The 20,474-nt window shown below is 41.7% G+C and overlaps 1 protein-coding gene across 1 annotated transcript in view; it reads right to left on the bottom strand.

The window, feature by feature from the left end:
- Window positions 1-3,541: 3,541 nt before the first annotated feature.
- PDHX (pyruvate dehydrogenase complex component X) overlaps window positions 3,542-20,474 on the bottom strand; it is a 60,157-nt gene continuing 43,224 nt past the window's right edge. Inside the window, exons 8-11 of the mRNA XM_033928193.1 lie at window positions 17,753-17,811; window positions 12,815-12,973; window positions 5,183-5,247; window positions 3,542-4,232 (exon numbers count right to left, since the gene is read on the bottom strand). Coding sequence (XP_033784084.1) covers window positions 3,974-4,232; window positions 5,183-5,247; window positions 12,815-12,973; window positions 17,753-17,811 — 542 coding nt within the window. The 3' untranslated portion in view covers window positions 3,542-3,973. The remainder of the gene's footprint in view (window positions 4,233-5,182; window positions 5,248-12,814; window positions 12,974-17,752; window positions 17,812-20,474) is intronic.

The following is a 20,474-nucleotide window of genomic DNA, read 5'->3' as shown; positions in this document are numbered from 1 at the left end:
AAACTGCACCGCTATAAAAGCCTCAGTTCTCAAGCACATGTTAGTTATGACCAGTTTGAAGCGGGAGCCTAGGAAGACAAGCAGCTGAAGAGTAGCCGCAAATGGTTGGCGCAAATCCACTGCGCCCCCCCCCCCTGTGATTTTGGGCAGGTCACTTAAACCTCCATTGCCATAGGTGAAAATTTAGATTGTAAACTCTCTGGAGACAAGAAATACCCTACTATACCTGTCTGTAACTCACCTTCAGCTAGTATTGAAAAGTATGAAGTACATCAAATCCAAAATCCCTCCCCGTGCCTTATTTTCATTTACGCCCTATTTACAAATGCCACAGGAAACATTTTAGCCATTCTGCCCAATGTAGCTGGTGGCTATTTTTCCCACCATTTAAACTCTAAATAGATTCTAATTACCACCTTCGAAAGGATATGCTGAAATTAGATTTTTTTTTTCCCCTCACTGCTATTTGAAAACTCTCGCTCTGGTTTAGAAAGTAAAGAGGCTTTCCATCCACAGAATTGTGACTCGAGTAGGCAAAAAATAAAGGACTTCTGAACTGAAACACAAGTTAGGAGTCCATTAGTGGCTTTCTGAAAATAAACATATCCATTTTGCATCACTTATGCAAAATGTGCTGCTTGGTCATACAAATCTTCATGGAAAAGCTATGGGCTTTGCAATTCCACGGAGAAAGGTCTAAATCAGGAATGGGGAAATTTGGGGGATGAAGGATCACACTAGAAACGACGAGGCTCTTGGAACGATACATTAGCTGGATCCGGGGGGTGGTTCTTCAGAAAAAAATATTTGAGCCAAATGACCGGGAAGGGAGAACAACGGCTAGAGAATGTCCCATCTAATGGATAATGTGCACCTGCCAACCCCAAAACACAATGCCCCCTCTTTTCAGGTACTTAACATTTTTCCTCCCCAATCATGGTATCCTCCTTCCCACTGATACTGATCTCTCTTTCAGTGTACAGCCCCAGGGCTACCTGCAACATAGCTGCAAACCATGCCACTTAATCCCATGTTAATCCATGTCTCAACTGAGGCTTCCTGTGCTTATTAGCTGTGCCCTATATTTATAGTACAGCAATTTTAAAATAGTCCCTTAAATGCTAGCCTAGGAACTGTAAGAGAGACTTCATATGCTAAGAAAAAACTATCCCTTGGACTCCCTTACTAACCCGTGCTGAATGCTCTGCGCTGCTCCCGACGCTCATAGAGCTCCTATGAGCATTGGGAGCAGTGCGGAACATTCAGAGCGGCTCCCTGTGCTAATAATCACTATCACAGTTTAGTAAAAGGGAAAGGGGGGTAAGTGAGCAGAGAACTCAAAGTCCCTGAGCTTAACTATTTAACTTTAAGACTACCTTTCCCAGAAAATTCTTACCAGGGCAGCAGTGGTTAGCCAGTTTTCATAGACTATTTCCATCTTTCACGGAGTGGCTGCTGGACTTACAGGTTGGTTGTCTGAACCAAAACCAGAACACTTCATTGTGAAACAGAAAAAAAAAAAAAAAAAAGCTACAAATACGTACTTTTCATGGGAGGAGACTTGGGGAGAAGGTGATTCTTCTGAAGCTGAAATGCTCCCGAATATGTCAGAATAGAGAAAGAAGATCTGCACATTCCTGTTCACTAATCCTTGCTGCCGAATGCATTCTTCCCGTTTTCACATTTGAGCGCTAGAGGACATGCATATATTGAAATATGCTCCCTTTGAAATCACTCTCCGTTTTCTTAGTTTTATGTAAAATGGAGCCTTAGGAGGCAAAGTCGAACTCATGTACGTGTCACATTTTTTTATTTTCTTTATTCAGTTTTCTATACCGTTCTCCCAGGGGAGCTCAGAACGGTTTACATGCATTTATTCAGGTACTCCAGCAGTTTTTCCCTCTCTGTCCCGGCAGGCTCACAATCTATCTAACATACCTGGGGCAATGAGGGGATTAAGTAACTTGCCCAGGGTCACAAGGAGCAGCGTGGGTTTGAACCCACAACCTCAGGGTGCTGAGGCTGTAGCTTTAGCTACTGCGCCACACTCTCCCCATAAGATGCTTTACCTAACTGGAAACACCACCTGTGAAATGCGATAAACACCACCCAATAATATCCTCAACAGAACTCTAGCTGGCCTGATACCCTGGCTCCCAGATGCATTATTTTTCTCGGTATGGAAAAGGTTTGTTGTGTATCTGTTATAATTAACATTCAAAGATGCATATAATACGAGGTCTGTTCCAAAAAGTTCCAGGACTGATTTTATAAAAATTTATTAAACAATCTTACAACTTATTCCATTGGGTCTCCTTCAAAGTACTTCCATTCCCTACATATACACTTTGCCCAATGTCGTTTCCGCTTCTGGCAACAGTCCTTGAACGCATCTTCAGGAATTGCCAACAGTTTCTGCGTCTAATTTTGCTTTATGTCTTCAATGGTGTCGAATCGCTTTCCTTTCAGCATGGATTTAAGTTTAGGAAACAAGAAGTCAGCAGGGGCCAAGTCAGGAGAGTAAAGTGGTTGGGGAAGAACTGTCATTGGGGGTTTTTCAGTTGTCCTTCTGGTCGTCTGTCATCAACCGTGGAACAAACTTTGCTGCAACGCGAAACATCCAACTTCTCTGCTAGAATGTTGTGGCATGAACTAATCGAGATGTTGAATTCCTCTACCGATTCTCTAGCAGTTAATCACCAGTTAGTGCACACAAGAACCCTCACTTGATCATCATCAGTTGATGTTGATGGTCTTCCAGTTTGCGAATCGTCTTTCACTGATTCACGACCACTTTTGAAGAATGAATACCATTCAAAACACCTTCCATGACTCATGACATGTTCCCCATAAGCCATTTTCAACATTTCATAAGTTTCTGTAGTGGTCTTACCCAACACTATAGCACTGCTCATCGAGGTCGCACATGATGAAAAATAGCCGATCATGAAAACACACTTTCACAAGAACTGCTGTAGCTCTGAGACGAAAACAGATATCAACAAACACAAAAAGGAGGTTACAAGCTACCTAGAATGCCTCAAAAGAACTTCCCATTGGCGTACAATTCAAACTATCCTGGAACTTTTTGAACAGGGCAGGTGGGAGGGCAGGCACAGGTGAGATTTATCACTATTTAGCATCACAGAAAATATTGCTCCTGATTTCCGGATATTTTCATTAATAAATCCGAAGCAGAGCTTATATAAACTTTCATTCTTACCCCATCATCCTGCAGTCGAAACTTTAAAACCAAGAGAGATTTGTAGTGCTGACCTTATTTACACATTAAAGATATATAAATGCCTGAAGCTAAAAATACCGTTTTAGGGATAATCCAGAGTTAAAGAGACTCTGCTTATTCTAACTGATGAGTTACAAAAACATTTTGGCAGAGCTGCAGAGAACAAGATGGACAGGAGTAGGACTTGCACCATAATAATGCATCGTTCTAACTTTCACAGAGAAGGAGCCAATGTCTCACAGAGCCCAGCTTGAGAAACAGCTGCCTGAACAGCAAAGAAATACTCTTAATCCACAATTTAACGGGAAGGGTTAGAACTGGTTTTTATTTAGCACCTTTCTGTCTCTGAGCTCTCAGAATAAGGCTGGACACTCACACAGCAATTCTTATATTACATACAATACGCTTTGTAATGTTAACATTTCTCCATAAATACACAAGTAACCGTAAAAAGTACAGTTGTATGTAGAATGACTAATTCATAACGATATTTTAACTGTTTAATTTGAAACCGTTTCAACTGTATTGTCTTAATGGGCAACGCAGGAAATGGCCAAAAATTCCACAGAATAGTTCAATTCCAAATCATTTCATATAAATTAAATATTTTAATTGTCTGTTTTGGGCTAAGTATTCACATTTTCTCCCTTTTCTATAAAATGTGGTCACATACTGCCCTCTCAACTCTTCTCCCCCGAGTAAGAAAAACACAAGGGTGATTCCGATTCCTTAATGCAAGGCAAGAGCAGGGTTTTCTAAATTTGCTTTGAAGTTTTCCAGAAACTTGGAAGCCAGCTCATCGTCTACGACCCTCCCGTCACTTGAGAGCGTGACTTGCATGAGCTGGTACCGCTGAAGCTCGGGACCTTCGCTGCCGTCCACAAGTCGGAGCTCTGACCGCGACTGCCCCACGGCCAGGATGCACGCCTGCGGTGGGTTGATCACGGCACTGAACCCGCTGATGCCAAACATCCCTAAATTGGAGATGCTGTAAAGGAAATTATTATTCCTGTTTGTTTGTTTATAGTATTTATATACCACGCATAACCTAAGTGGTGTACATTCAGGTACTATTTAATGTATCAATGGGGGATTAAGCGACTTGCCCAAGGTCACTAGGAGCAGTGTAGGATTTGAACTTACCACCTCAGGGTGCTGAGGCTGTAGCTTTAACCACTGCACCACTTTAGAAATCAAAGTGTAGTAAAAGTGAGCCAAGTCTAGGACAATCAAGCCATTGTGACATCACCGATGAGGTTGGCTCTTATTGGTGGAATGAGGCATTATGAGGTCACAATACCAGCTCTGGTTATCAGAGGCTGAAACTTTTCACACTATTTATTCAATTATCTACACTGTTCTCCCAGAGGAGCTCAGAAGAGTTTATATGAATTTATTCAGATACTCAAGCATTTTTCCGTCTGTCCTGGCGGGCTCACAATCTATCTAATGTACCTAGGGCAATAGAGGGATTAGGTGACTTGCCCAGGGTCACAACAATTCGAACCTACAAGCTCAGGTTGCTGAGGCTGTAGCTCCAACCCCTTATTATCTTGAAGATTGTCTATGTTGGAAAGGATTCTTCCTTCTGCTATGTCTGCCTCCGACAGAGGCTTGACCTCTGTTGTGCTAAACAGTGCTATTTTTGCAAGAATTTTTACCATTGCAGGCTTTGGATCACCTACATTGTGGTGCTGCTCTAATCCTGTTACCATAAACACAGTGCCAGTGCTCTCACTGCATGTAGCAAAGAGTACTTCTGAAGGCATAATTGGAAACTATGTAGGGAAAACTAGAGAGAACACCCTAAATTCTACAAATGCTGCCCAAAGTTAGTTGCACAGTTATAAAATAGAGTCAATTATGCATGTGATCTAACTGGTGATAACTATCAATAATTAGCCTTAACAAGTGCTACTTTTTTTTTTTTTTACTTACCTGAAAGAACCACCTTGATATTCCTCAGGTAGTAGTTTGCCATCTCTTGCCTTCTTTGCCAGAGCCTAAGAAAAATTCCAGAAAATCCAAGTTCAAGTTCTTCAAAAACACCACCTTTCAGACCAATGCCACTGAACAAGTCTGACAAATTCACCTAAACACTGCCCGGAAAGCAGTGTACATCTGTGGTCCACATTTCATTAAAATGCATGGAATACACACAGTGTGGAGGGTTATGGTTGTTCAAACACAGGCACAACAGAAGAACAAAATTCACCGCAAAGTCCAGCACAAGGAAACAGCAATGGAGACGGACAAACTGGATGGCAAGAAACAAGTTCCACCGCCTTGATTGTGGCAATCAATAGATGACATTAAAAAAGACTCGACATGATTCGTGTTTTGGCCCCTAAGGCCTGCATCAGGAGTCCAATATTGCGTCAGAATTGAAATAAAATCTAAACAACTGGAAATATTGTGGATTTGTGTTAAATCTGAATGCATACACTGCAACCGCTCAGTAGTTCTCGCAATGAAAACGCAGGGCCACTGTGCATGGTCTTTAAATGTTCCAGTGCCCAGGAAAGATGAATTTGCACAGTTCATGGGATGTATGTGATAGTACTGAGATATTTTACGTGTACAGGACAGGACAGCTTGTATAAGCATGTCTTGTCCATTGCCCTTAAGGGATTAAAATATGCACAAAGCTACAAGACAGGATCAAGGTCAGAAATCATTCTGGGCGTTGCACTACCCAAGCTGGCTCCAAACACTGAAAAGCACTGCAGCATTCACACGGTTTGAAGGCCAGTGGAAGGCTGGCATTATACAAGCTGTCTGCATGATGGAGGCCTTCCTTCAGCCAAGAACTGAAGAGTCCGTCTTTAAGGCACCAAAAAATAAGTAGCAACTGCAAAGAGGGAACAAAAGTGGTTTCAGCTAGTGGAAAATGGAGACCCTCCTCACTAATAGATCCCATTGCTTCTTTAGAATGGATCACTTCCCCTGCGTTCTCATTTTTTACATTTGTGTTTATATTCAAATTTCAGCATTTCTTAAGCTTTCTTTTAACAGTTTTCTTTAGATGGTTTTATAGGATTTATTTGCGTATTTATAAATTAAACATTTTTTCATGGTTTTATATCGTTTCACACACATATTTATATATATATATATATATATATATACACACACATACACACACGATATAAAACCATGAAAAAATGCTTAATTTACATATGTGTGTAAACTATATATGTGTAAAAAAATATAAATATATATATATATATGTGTGTGTGTGAAACGATATAAACCCATGAAAAATTTAAAAATAAATTTTATAAATTTTTTATTTATAAATTAAAAATGTATTTATTATTTATTATATTTTAATTATTTTTATATATATATATAGATATAGATATATATAATAAAATATATATATTTTTTTATTATATTACGGCCCCTTTTTATTAAACTTCCATGGGAAGATGAACTGTTTGTGATTTCATTTTAGAATGGGGAGTTCTTAAGAGCATGCCATTTTTCATCTAGATTTAAGAACTTTGGGTGTTAAGGCTCAGTGTTTTTTAGACAATTTGTAAATCTATTTATTTAGAAAATGTATATTCCGCTTATACCTAAACGGATTACATAAAACCCCCCAAAAGAACAAAACACAATCATAAGATAAAAACACACAAAAAAGTATAAAACACAATAAAAACATCCCTAAATTCTCTAAGCAGGTGAATGTGTGATGGCTGAGGATGAAGAATAGTCTACTCCTGCTTAACCCACTGAAAAATGAAGAGTGTTTGGCACAGATGTCTGCCTCCGTGATCTTATTGCAATAGGTTTTCATTCCAGCTGTGTATGGAAGTGTTAGTAGAGGAGTAGCCTACTGGCTCAAACAGCAGGCTGAGAACCAAAGAAGCCAGGATTCAAGCCCGACCCAAATATCCATAAAGAATAGTCACATAACCTTGTATCGACATAACTGACATTTAGGCACTTGGCGTTACACAAGCCATTGACACGGTACCTAAATACGGCAAGGACATGTGTAAATTACAGTATTCTGTAGGCTCGTAGCGACTTGGCCACGTGCTTTAACTCTCTCCAAGTCCCTTCCCAGATCTCTTTGATTCAAGAGAGATTATCTGAGATTTAGGAAACTCCTGAAAGCTCATTCTTTAGCTGGCTTCGGGCCCCATTTGTGGTTCACGTGAGGAAACGATGCTCTGGGCCTTGAAGGTAGATGTGTCGAGGTATTTTAGAAGTTCTGTTCTTGTTTAAGGCATTCTTTGTATGGGAGAGAATTGGATATCTACATCTGTAATATCATTTTATTGACTTCTGCGTATTGCTTAAAACTTTTGGGTTAGGCAGGAGGACTGCATATAATATAAGCAAACTGCTTTGATTGTATCCACGGAAAGGAAGTATATCAAAGTCCACGACCCTTGACCCTTGCAGTAAGGATGCAACACATCCTACAGGAGCAGCAAAGTGCTAGTAAAAGATGTTCCCTTAAATAAATGTGAGTGGATGGACCATGCTGTTATTTACTATGAAAACAATCCCTATGTCACCATCACCCATCTTCTCTTCTCTAATGCAGATGACTTTTCCTGAGCTAAGAGCATGCACCAGCAGGCTTCACCTTAGAACAGTGCATCGCAAACTGTGCGCAGCCCAAGATTCCAGGTGTGCCGCAAGATGTCGGAGAAGTGGAGAGACGCCACCACCGGCTGACTGCCTATAGTAACATAGTAGATGACGGCAGATAAAGACCCGAATGGTCCATCCAGTCTGCCCAACCTGAAGGTGGACAAAGCGATGGGACCAGACGGGATCCATCCCAGGACACTAAGGGAGCTCAGAGAGGTTCAACAAATCTCTGGAGACGGGAGTGATTCCTGGGGATTGGAGGAGAGCGGATGTGGTCCCTATTCATAAAAGCGGTCACAGGGATGCCTCTCGCTACAGGACATGCCTCCTGTAGCGAGAGGCACATCCTGTAGGCAAGTCAGTCGGCACCAGCGCCTCTCCACCTCTCTGCGCCTCTTTTCTTCCAGCAACCCCACAACTGGCGGCTCAAGGTCCCGTCTGGAAGGCCTTCGCACATGCGCGTGATGTCGTGTCGCCCTTGAGCCGCGGACACCAGTTTAGTGTGCTGCGGCTTCGCAAGGTTTGCAAGACGCTGCCTTAGAATCTTTGTCTAGTCATCTATGACTAGAGAATGACACGGTGACAAAATTCATCACCGTTCCCGTCCCCGCGGATAACCGCGGGAAACCATCTTCATGTCATTCGTTAAGGAGAGAGGGAAGAATCAGAGTATGAATGGCCACAACCACTGACCCGCAAGCTTTGCTTTGAAGAATGCTGGTGTAGAAGGACTGAGGTTGAAACAGACACTACAGAATGACAGTCTCTGGTATCCAGAGCAGATATTGTGATGTCATAATGCCTCATTTCACCAGTGCCTAAGAGCCAATCACATCAGTGATGTCACAATGGCTTCATTATCCTTGGCTCCCATAAGAATCAGAGTATGAATAGCCACAACCACTGATCTGAAAGCTTTGCTTTGAAGAATGCTGGTGTAGAAGGACTGAGGTTGAAATAGACACTAGAAAATGACATGGGATTATTTCCCGCGGTTATCCGCGGGGACGGGAACAGTGATGAATTTTGTCACCGTGTCATTCTCTATCTATGACCTCTTACATTCAAGACATGATGAAGATGGGACTTGAACCTAGGATTCAAAGTTTCACTGCTCCAAGATGCACCTCTTTCCTCTCCTCCAGTCATACGTTCCAGTGAAATCTTACCAATTCAAGGGAGAATTTTGACAATCCCTGAGCTGTAAACTTTCTCGCTGAATGTGGCTGGATTCTGCTGATCCCTGAATACTGAAGAACACGAGTGTATGAAAGGTCTGCCGTTGGGTGTGGACTGGATTACTCACTACAAGAGGAACCTCCCCCCCTCCCCCCAAAAGTGCTGTATGGTCTCTAGACAAGCCCAAACAAGGCAATCGTCTTCTCTTTAAAACACACACCTAGTCTTTAAAGGACTTACGTATTCTCAAGATTTTTTTTTTAAAAGCTTAATAATTCTCTCTGCTAAAGAACTGAAGTCAAGCTCTGAGATTTAACGAATTACTGTTGCTATAAGCTAACCATTGGCTTAGAGGCAAATCAGTGATACTACTGCCAGCCTTCACAGGTTTACTTTCATTCTTCCATTTACAGCCTTTCCAGTGCAGACGAATCTCTGGCTTTATTTTCACAACAGTGTCAAATGCCATAGAGGTGGGGGGTGGCAGAAACAGCGGCTTTCCTATCTGAGGTTTTAACACCAGCAGAAATTAATTCTCTCTCTGGCAAAGGGAGACTCATGCGGCAGCTGAGCTGAACCGAGTTTGGATTTTACAAAAGCAAGGCCTCAAACTGTTTTGCCATCACACTGTTATTCGTGGATGGCTGGGATTTGCTCACGAGCGCAGACAGCATCATTGATGGAAGTATGCGGTAGGCACTGAAATTTCACATACCTCCAACTCCCACCAACGGGCTCCCTATATATAGAACCAAAGCAGATGATGGTAGACAAGAATCACGTAGTCCAGCCAAACAGTAAAGCCAAGGCGATTTACAACAAGAGGTGCTGGACAATCAGCGAAATGGTCACAATACAAAGTCATCGAATACAAGCTTACAGAATGGAAGTAGTGAAAAACTATAAGATTCTTAGGTTATAAATCGATTAAACAAATTCGTTTTTACTGATTTTCTAAAACTGAAGTAGGATGAGGAATGCATGATAATGTTATCCAGCCAGTCGTTCCATTTACCTGCCTGGAAGGTAAGAGCTCTGTCCAGTAGCACAACAAAATATTATAAATATTGCATGCAACTGTTTGGCAGTAAAACAGGAAGTGTAGAAAAAATACTGTCCCTTACCTAAACAAAAACCTCTCACAAACAGCATAATAATGTGGCATCCATGAGCAGCTAATTAACATAAGAACATAAGAAATGCCTTCTCCGGATCAGACCTAGGTTCATCTAGTTCGGTGATCCGCACATGCGGAGGCCCATTTAGGTACTCCTTTATGGAGACCCGGATTTCCCGTATCCCTCAATATTAATTAATTTATATTCTTTTGTATTTTTTCGCATGATGCCATATTAGAAAATGGAAAGACAGGAATCTGGGCAAGGGAGACTGTCCTGTCTCTTAACACGGACTACTACAGCTCCATGCACAATGGGCTCTACGGATAATGCTCCAAGACCGTGCCAAACGGTATCTGAAACAAGCCTCAGTACTTATGCAGAGAGGCACACATGCCACAGTATATTAAAGTAATCCCTCACTCTGGGCAGATCCTCGGAGGCTCAATTAGAGGCAGGACTAACATATATTTGGCATCAGATTAGTGGCAGCTGTTTTAACTCTTAACTTGCCAGATCAGTACTGCCTTTGCAAATAGCGGAGAAAACAAATATATATTGGGAGAAGTCACCGAGTCTTTTAGCCTGTTTTGCAAAGAACATGCAATCAGCATGGTCAAAATAACATTATAGCTGCCTTGCCCTAGCACTCAGAGAAGCCCTGGTTATTGGCATTTAATCTATTTATCAAAAATGCCCCACAGGAGAAGTAGCGAAAGCAAGGCTTGTCACGGCATGTAGAAATGAACAATTCCAACGCAGGCAGTAGGACTGACTTAAGAAATACAGACAAAGAAGGCGTACAGACAAAGTATCTTGGATTCTTTGCAGGCTGCAACCGCTTCTATGCAACCAGCTTCAGAAGTTGTCCACGAGCTCTCGAGACTTCTTTTCTCCGTGTGGGCTTTTGAAATCACACGGAGACTATGTTTTTCCCTTTTGTGTTCTTTTCTTTTAAGATTGTAGGTCTTCCCTTTCTTCCTCTTGTTTATGTGCGTCCAAAATGTATTGTTCTGTCATACAATTAGCTTCTAGTGCTGTCTGTGTCTGTTCATTTTAACTATAATTTATGTATTTTATTTGGTTCTGTAACTAAAGCGCGCAGGTCAATGGCGCGGCGACACCTGCGCTCAGGACGATTGCATGTCGCCGTTTCCAGCGCTTTTACATTGTTATGTAAAACTGCAATCCGGCTAAAAGTTTTCAGTAGAGCAGAATATAAATATTTTGATAACATCTTCTATCGTATCAAGCAGCCTTATGGGGCAAAGACCTGGAAAAACTGATTATACACGCAAATAACTATGGTGAATTCAGGAAACACGTAAAAACATTCTTGAAGTACCTAGGTAACGAATCTGTACAATCTCTCCCATAAAAACCGATCCCTTAACTGTTAGCCACTAATCTCTAACTATGTACGTTCCACTCAATTTGTAGCATCTTTCTAATCATTGTAAACTGAATAGAACAAAACAAAGAGAGAAGGGAGGTCCCCAACCTAACCTGCAGTAGAAAACCAACCAAGAGCAAACAAAACAAAACTGCAGATCTGTACAAGACGTAGGCAAAATTTATTGTGACAAAATAATTATATGCAAACCCTTTTCCCAATCAAGGGACACGACACGGTCCGTGTTTCGGACAAACCTTTGTCAGGGGTCCGAATAGAACTTCACAGCCCTGGTATTATTATTATTTAAAGGTAACATAAGCTAGTGCATGGGACCTGTGCATTCTGCATCTGGCATCTTACCTGATGACAACTCTGCTGCTATCTGATGACATCAGCTACAAAAAAGCACAGTCTAGCTCTACATTCTGTATTCCCTTCGGTTTGAGGAAAATCGACCACATCAGTCCTTACTACAAAAAGTTGCCCTGGTTGCCAATGGAGGCGCGTATTCTGTTCAAATTTGCCTGTATTTGTTTCAAGCAGGTCTGGGGACTAGCACCTTCCTACCTGCTACCTCACTCCATGTTACGCAACCCCACACGACCAACCAGAAACCGAAACATCTTTACGTACGTAAAGATCACAGGCTGCAAATACAAATCCTTTTTGGACGGGACCTTCATGTTCCAAGCAGGCATACAGTTGTCCTGGCTGGATAACTACATAAATAGAGCCAGTCTGACCTACAGCGCTTTCTGAAAATCAATTAAAACCGTTCTGTTTGACAAATTCATCTCCTAAATAGAAGCCTCTCCACTCTCAATGATATTTTCCCCCTCTCTCCACCTCGATGTAATTTGCTGTCCTCTACCTACTTCTCATATAACCCTCACTTCTTGCTTCCTGTAATTCGCTGATTGTCCAGCCTTCTTCGAATGTGAACTGCCTAAAAGTCTTTCGACTATGGCGGTATAGAAGAATAAATTATTATTATTATTAAGTAATTGGCTGCTTAAAATAATGATTTTCACCTAGCAAACTGATATAATATGAACTTGAACACACTAATTAAAATTTATAATAGACATTTGTTCCCTGGCACGTTTTATTTTTACAGATAAGACACAAAGATGAAAGATGTTAATTATGCGAGACCTTGTTGGAAAGTGATTGGGTTATGGGCCAACCTCCGTTGTAATTAAAGATGGTCATATGGGTTAACCCCTCCCTCTCCCAGCCCTCCAACCAAAGTCCCTGGCCCACCTTCGCTTGCAAAGAGATCTCCTGCACTCCCTTGGCCACAGCATCTCTTACGATTGGTGTAATGAGGCCTCGGTCTGTTGCCACAGCTATTGAGATGTCAATGGTGTGCAGCTGCCTGGCGCCCTCTCCGTCCCAGGTCACGTTCACATCTGGCATTTGCTGGAGGAAACACAAATCAAATAACAAAAAGATTCAGGTGCCGACGAAAAGAATGCAACTAATTATTGGCAGAATGAAAAATGTGGATGCTCATTATGGTCATTGACCAACCAGTCTATGAAATGCATTGCTAGAATTAAGGTGAGAAACAAAGAGGTGATGTCAAGACTTGTGACAAAGTTAGAGAGATTTAAGGAACTAGGGCAGTGTATCTCAAACTGTGTGCCCCGACGAGATGCCAGTAAGGAAGAGAGGCGCCGGTGCCGGCTGACTGCATCTAGGATGTGCCTCTCACGTTGCCAAAGGGTGTGGTAAGAGTGGATAGCGTAGCTAGTTTTAAGAAAGGTTTGGACAACTTTCTGGAGGAAAAGCCCATAGGCTGTTATTGAGAAAGACATGGGGGAAGCCACTGCTTGCCCTGGATCGGTAGCATGGAATGTTGCTACTTTTTGGAGTTCTAGAATCTTTTGTTACTCTTCGGGATTCTGGAATGTTGCTACTCTTTGGGGTTCCAGAATCTTTTGTTACTCTTCGGGATTCTGGAATGTTGCTACTCTTTGGGGTTCCAGAATCTTTTGTTACTCTTCGGGGTTCCAGAATCTTTTGTTACTCTTCGGGATTCTGGAATGTTGCTACTCTTTGGGGTTCCAGAATCTTTTGTTACTCTTCGGGATTCTGGAATGTTGCTACTCTTTGGGGTTCCAGAATCTTTTGTTACTCTTCGGGATTCTGGAATGTTGCTACTCTTTGGGGTTCCAGAATCTTTTGTTACTCTTCGGGGTTCCAGAATCTTTTGTTACTCTTCGGGATTCTGGAATGTTGCTACTCTTTGGGGTTCCAGAATCTTTTGTTACTCTTCGGGATTCTGGAATGTTGCTACTCTTTGGGGTTCCAGAATCTTTTGTTACTCTTTGGGGTTCCAGAATCTTTTGTTACTCTTCGGGATTCTGGAATGTTGCTACTTTTTGGAGTTCCAGAATCTTTTGTTACTCTTTGGGGTTCCAGAATCTTTTGTTACTCTTCGGGATTCTGGAATGTTGCTACTCTTTGCGGTTCCAGAATCTTTTGTTACTCTTTGGGATTCTGGAATGTTGCTACTTTTTGGAGTTCTAGAATCTTTTGTTACTCTTCGGGATTCTGGAATGTTGCTACTCTTTGGGGTTCCAGAATCTTTTGTTACTCTTTGGGATTCTGGAATGTTGCTACTTTTTGGAGTTCTAGAATCTTTTGTTACTCTTCGGGATTCTGGAATGTTGCTACTCTTTGGGGTTCCAGAATCTTTTGTTACTCTTTGGGGTTCCAGAATCTTTTGTTACTCTTCGGGATTCTGGAATGTTGCTACTCTTTGGGGTTCCAGAATCTTTTGTTACTCTTTGGGGTTCCAGAATCTTTTGTTACTCTTCGGGATTCTGGAATGTTGCTACTTTTTGGAGTTCCAGAATCTTTTGTTACTCTTTGGGGTTCCAGAATCTTTTGTTACTCTTCGGGATTCTGGAATGTTGCTACTCTTTGCGGTTCCAGAATCTTTTGTTACTCTTTGGGATTCTGGAATGTTGCTACTTTTTGGAGTTCTAGAATCTTTTGTTACTCTTCGGGATTCTGGAATGTTGCTACTCTTTGGGGTTCCAGAATCTTTTGTTACTCTTCGGGATTCTGGAATGTTGCTACTCTTTGGGGTTCCAGAATCTTTTGTTACTCTTTGGGATTCTGGAATGTTGCTACTTTTTGGAGTTCTAGAATCTTTTGTTACTCTTCGGGATTCTGGAATGTTGCTACTCTTTGGGGGTTCCAGAATCTTTTGTTACTCTTCGGGATTCTGGAATGTTGCTACTCTTTGGGGTTCCAGAATCTTTTGTTACTCTTCGGGATTCTGGAATGTTGCTACTCTTTGGGGGTTCCAGAATCTTTTGTTACTCTTCGGGATTCTGGAATGTTGCTACTCTTTGGGGTTCCAGAATCTTTTGTTACTCTTCGGGATTCTGGAATGTTGCTACTCTTTGGGGGTTCCAGAATCTTTTGTTACTCTTCGGGATTCTGGAATGTTGCTACTCTTTGGGGTTCCAGAATCTTTTGTTACTCTTCGGGATTCTGGAATCTTGCTACTCTTTGGGGTTCCAGAATCTTTTGTTACTCTTCGGGATTCTGGAATCTTGCTACTCTTTGGGGTTCCAGAATCTTTTGTTACTCTTCGGGATTCTGGAATCTTGCTACTCTTTGGGGTTCCAGAATCTTTTGTTACTCTTCGGGATTCCAGAATCTTGCTATTCTTTAGGATTCTGAATGGAATATTGCTACTTCTTGGGTCTTGGACAGGTACTAGTGACCTGGATTGGCCACCGTGATGAACCATTGGTCTGACCAAGTAAGGCTATTCTTATGTTCCTGTAGGCAGTCATCCGGCGCTGACAACTCTCCTCCTCGCTGATGTGTCTCCTCCTCTCCCTGCACCCCCCACCAAAGAGAAAGCTCCAGAGTTGTAGCCGGAGGGCCTCCGCGCATGCGTCAACGCGATGATGTCACGCATGCATGTGACATCATCGTATCGACATCCTACACACATCCGAGTGCCTTCTGGCTGGGGCACTGAGCTTAGCGTGCCGCCAACCGGAAAAGTTTGAGGGATACTGTACTAGGGTAACGGTAGAGTGAACAAGCTCGCAATGTTATTTTGAATATGTTGGCTAGAACAAGTTTATCTGAAATTCAAGCACTCTATAATTTTGGCTTTTTCAAAAATATTTTATTTGATTCTGGTGATTTTTTACGTTGTTTATTAGGATATTTTGTATAGTTAGTTGGTATGTTTACTTTTGCAACTTATTTACTGATTTAGTGTATAAAAAAAAATCTTATGTTATGGCTTGGGGATGAAAAATGCTATAATATAGGGATAGATCTTACAAGGACAATTTTTAAAGCCATTTCCATGGGAACCACAGTGGAAATGACCATCCCATAAATAGATTTGTCATGTTACGAGAGAAGCCATTTTGGAAGGTTTTTTTTGTTACAACAAACTGTCTATATTCATATTTCTCACAATAAAATAAAAACACAACTCTTGATGACCCATGTGAACAGAAAAACAAGCAGATAATGGATTATGTTAACAAATTATCTAGGCACGAGAAACGTTTTGGTACAAAAATGACTGACCATGGAGTTGTAAAACCTTTAGCTTTTCACTTCCTCAAATGGAACCTGGCATTTTGGCAAGTCACTGCAGGAGGCAAGACTGGCATTCATTCTGCTTTAATACATGTTTAGTGAGAGCCATGTCTTGGACAAAAGGGTAAGTGAACTCTAAAACCTTTAAGAATAAAGTCTTAGAAATTAAAACAAAAGGTGAAAGGAATACAATAGAATCTCAGTTACCCAGGTCTCGGTTAACCGGCATTCTCAGCCAATCAGCAAAAAAACACTGGTGAAAAACAAAATGACCCCCGAAGCACCAGCGGCAGTGGTCCTGCGCTCCAAACCCCCCTCCCAAAGAACTACAAGCGGTGGCAGTCCTGATCCACGAACCTCAGCTCCCTCTCAACCCAAAGCACCAGCGTGGCAGTGTCCTGAGCCACAAATCCTCCCTCAAGCCCCCAAGCAGCTGAGAGAGGAACGCCCCCTCCCTCCCACCCCGAAACACCAGCGCGGCAGTGGTCCTGAGCAGCAAAGCCCTCCTCCCTCCCTCCCTCAAGCCCTTTAGTGGCAGAAGCAGGTGGTGGTCTTAAGCCGCGAACCCCCCTCGCTCGCTCCCTCCCTCTCTCCCTTACCCGAGCGTAGCCGGTCAGCAGGAGGCAGCCTCAAAACAGGCTGCTCGTGGCCAGCTCCGGCAGGGCCTTTCCTCCGATGCCTCACTTCCGACGCATGCGTTACCTAACTGGGAGTTCAGACAAGTTTTACAAATGATGGTATTATCACAGGTAGATTACTGCAAATGGTATCTACTTAGGTATACCGTCAGTTCGTTATCAAGGCATTATAAACTATTCAGGACTCAGCGGCTCGGATGTCGATGGGTGCGTCTCATTATGAATACATTTCACCCATCTTAAATAAAAAATTACACTGGTTACTGATATTTTTTTGTGTTCGATTTAAGATCTTACAGGGTGTCTATAATACCTTGCCTAATTATTTGGCTAAGTGCCTGCTGTTGTATAAGCCCATCAAGAGCATTGAGATCTGAAAATCGTTTATTACTTGATACAGGGAAATTAAACAGTGTCTGATATGTGCGAACTAAAAAAATCCTGTTTCTCTACTGCTGGGCCAACCCTATGGAACACCATGACTGGCACCTTGAGGTCTTGTGGGAACTTGCTACACTTTAGAAAACTCAAAAGTCAAGCAAAATATTTAGCAGCCAGTTCTGCAAAGCTTAAATATGTCCAAAATATATTTATTCTTTTTTTTAAAAGTATGTTTACCAGCTGTACTCCATAGCAACCAGAACTAGGGAACTAAAACAACTGCAAGCTTCCCCTTTTAGCCAGACGAGTTTAGACGCTGCTCAGTTCAGAAACGAGGAAGAGGACAGCTGTTCAGAAAGTGGCAGACCCATCTCCCACTCCCCTCTTACCTCATTTTCCCTCCGCACTCGTTCTCTCTCTGTCCCCCTTGCAGATGGTCTAGCCAGAAAAACTGAGCACGTTGTAACAGAATTCAGAAGCAAGCCTCCCGACCAGATCCTGCCGTGCCCTCACTGGCTCGTTTTATTTCAAAATGATTTAGACTAAAGAGAGAAAGTCATTCGTAATGCTGGAGGGTCAACAGTCCACTTACTTTGAGCGTCACAGCTGTTGCTTTGATAATGAAATCGTTCACTGAAACCTTAATATTACCTACAAAAAAAAAAAAAAAAAGAATCAAACCAATATTTTAAAACATCATTTATAGGACTTTGAATCCTAACTCCCCGGGGATTGTACAACATTTGACTCCACAGCGATTTTGTGTTTATTAAAATTTGAAATCCTACCAAAGCTTACAACGGTTCTCAGCGGATAACGTTAAAAACGGGTCCATAATGAAAAGAAAGGAACTTCATAATATTCAGGAAAGACCTATTCAATCATACAAGAAAAAAAAAAAAAAGATAAGAGAAAGGAGTGTGCTTATGTACGCTTCTTAAGAGCCTACTACATATAGGCAAACATGCTTGCATGCCTGGGCTAGATGGATCATTGTTAAAAAATGTGATCATTTTGTAGAATGTCTGAGTCAAAAGCTAACTGGAAAAAAAATTCTCTTTACTCATTACCTCATACAAGTACAGTAACTCTGAAAACGCCTACAGTTGATTAACCCTTTCAGGACCAAGGGACATATTTGTCCCATAACTTTAAAATCCTATAAATTTTGATTGGGATAGTCTACAGTTCTAAATTTGATATGTACGGATTCCATATGATACTGCCTTTATGTAAACAAACTGGTTCCGACATTCATTCATTAGCGTCGTTGCCAGATGGACGAGAAGATTCACTTGCCACACTGTCCATAAGCCAGAAGTGTGATTTTTAAAAAAAAAAAATAATGATATTTCACAAAAAAAAATCAATTTTTTGGCATCTGCAAGCCCTTTTTACCATAAAAATGTCGTCAAAACCACAAAAATTGGCCTACGATCCTTATGGTCCTGAAAGGGTTAAGATAAGCTGAAAGGCAGATACAGCAAGCCTGGCAATGTGGATGTCACAGAATGACTGATAATACATTTAGGGAAGACCTGTGGACTCTTTTTTTTTTTTTTTTTCCCCCACAGTGCCCTGTTTAGAGAATGGCGAGTTCTTTTCCTGTCCCTTCCCCATTCCTGCAAGCTCCGTCCTCATCTACACAGGCCTCAAACCCTTTACAATCATAAGTGTTCGAGGCTTGTGCGGTTAAGGCAAAGCTTTCAGGAATGGGACAGGGAGAGGAGACAGCGACAAAACCCGTGGGGATGGGATGGGAAAATTGAGTTCCCGCGGGGACAAATTTGTCCCCATGTCATTCTCTACCCGGAATGAACGGTCTCTGCAAAGCAGAAAACAAAGAAAAGCACCTGAACCAGATGGCACTGTCCAAATCCACAAAGGACCCCATTAGCCATTAATATCCCATTTCTTCCTCTGTGTCCATGTTATTCTGAATTGAATCAGAGTCAGGTTAAAAACACCAAACGCACTTGGCCTCATTTCATTTGACTGCAGAAAGCAACAGGCCTTGCTACGTCTCTTTGGATGCATTTTGTTTTATTTCGAGCACAGTACATCCATTCTACGACCTCAGAGATCACTGCGAACTGTGCTTGACCATTGACTTGGGCCCGTTAAGATATTCATACCAATAAGCGTGGCATACCTGCAAGACCACATGCAAAAAGGTACATTATGGGATTTATGCAATAAGATACTGGCAGCTACTGAGAAATAACTCGTCTGGAATCTTACGCAATATATTTCAAGCATTAAGCTATCACATGGTCACCATAATTAACACTTTTTTCAAGTAGCAACCTGTTTAGTCAATTATTAGGCCCTCAGCGTCACCACTCAGAACTCAAACATATCACCGTTCTGAGCTTTACGTGACAAATCGTCACTGGGTCTAGTTTTTCTAATTTTTAACTTTTACAAGAGCTTTATATAGAGGTTTATATAGAGGTAAAACAGTCGAGGAGGTCGATAGTGTTAAAGGGGTGGAGCCTTGATAAAGCGGTTTCCCACGAAACATGTCGGCTATGTCACCCTGCCTGATTAAAAAAACATCTCTACTAGAGAAAACTACATTAAAGCTAAGTAAAATAAGTCGAACTACATTGAAAATTATAAGAAAGTCATAAATATTTAAATATATAAAGCTCTTGTAAAAGTTAAAAATTAGAAAAACTAGACCCAGTGACGATTTGTCACGTAAAGCTCAGAACGGTGATATGTTTGAGTTCTGAGTGGTGACGCTGAGGGCCTAATAATTGACTAAACAGGTTGCTACTTGAAATAAGGAAGAAGTTTCTATTTCTATTGAACTGATAGTTAAGAAATAGCCACCTGAAGTGTTATATGCACCATAATTAACAAGCACGTCATGTTGTTTCCTGCTAAACTCTAGGACTGAGAAGGAAGCAAGACTTGCTTATTATTTCTTTTAGAAAGGCATGAGGAACAGTGAAAGCCACACATGGTTGCCAAGTACGAATCCGAATAAAATCTTTTTGGGAACAGGATTCTTAGAATCTTTTGCTCACTTCATTCTAGCCCCTTCCGCACCTCTTTAGACTAGGCGTTCGCATCCGTGCCAACATACTGCTCCTAAGGCGATTTTTAAAAGCCAGTTCTGCAAAAAAAAACAGTACGTTATCCACCGAAGCGGGCCTCTTAGAAAACTGCCCAGCCTGTATGCAGGTCAAAACACGCCAACAGTGCCATTATAGAGGGGAGATGATCCTGGGGGCAGGGTTGAGATACACTTTTGCATTTTCAAGAGGTGCATGCTTCACTTTTCCACAAGTTGAGGCCAGGGTGCT

Source organism: Geotrypetes seraphini, chromosome 19, assembly GCF_902459505.1.
Source record: "Geotrypetes seraphini chromosome 19, aGeoSer1.1, whole genome shotgun sequence".
In the NCBI taxonomy this organism is placed as follows: domain Eukaryota; kingdom Metazoa; phylum Chordata; class Amphibia; order Gymnophiona; family Dermophiidae; genus Geotrypetes; species Geotrypetes seraphini.
This window is presented reverse-complemented; position numbering and strand designations above follow the sequence as displayed.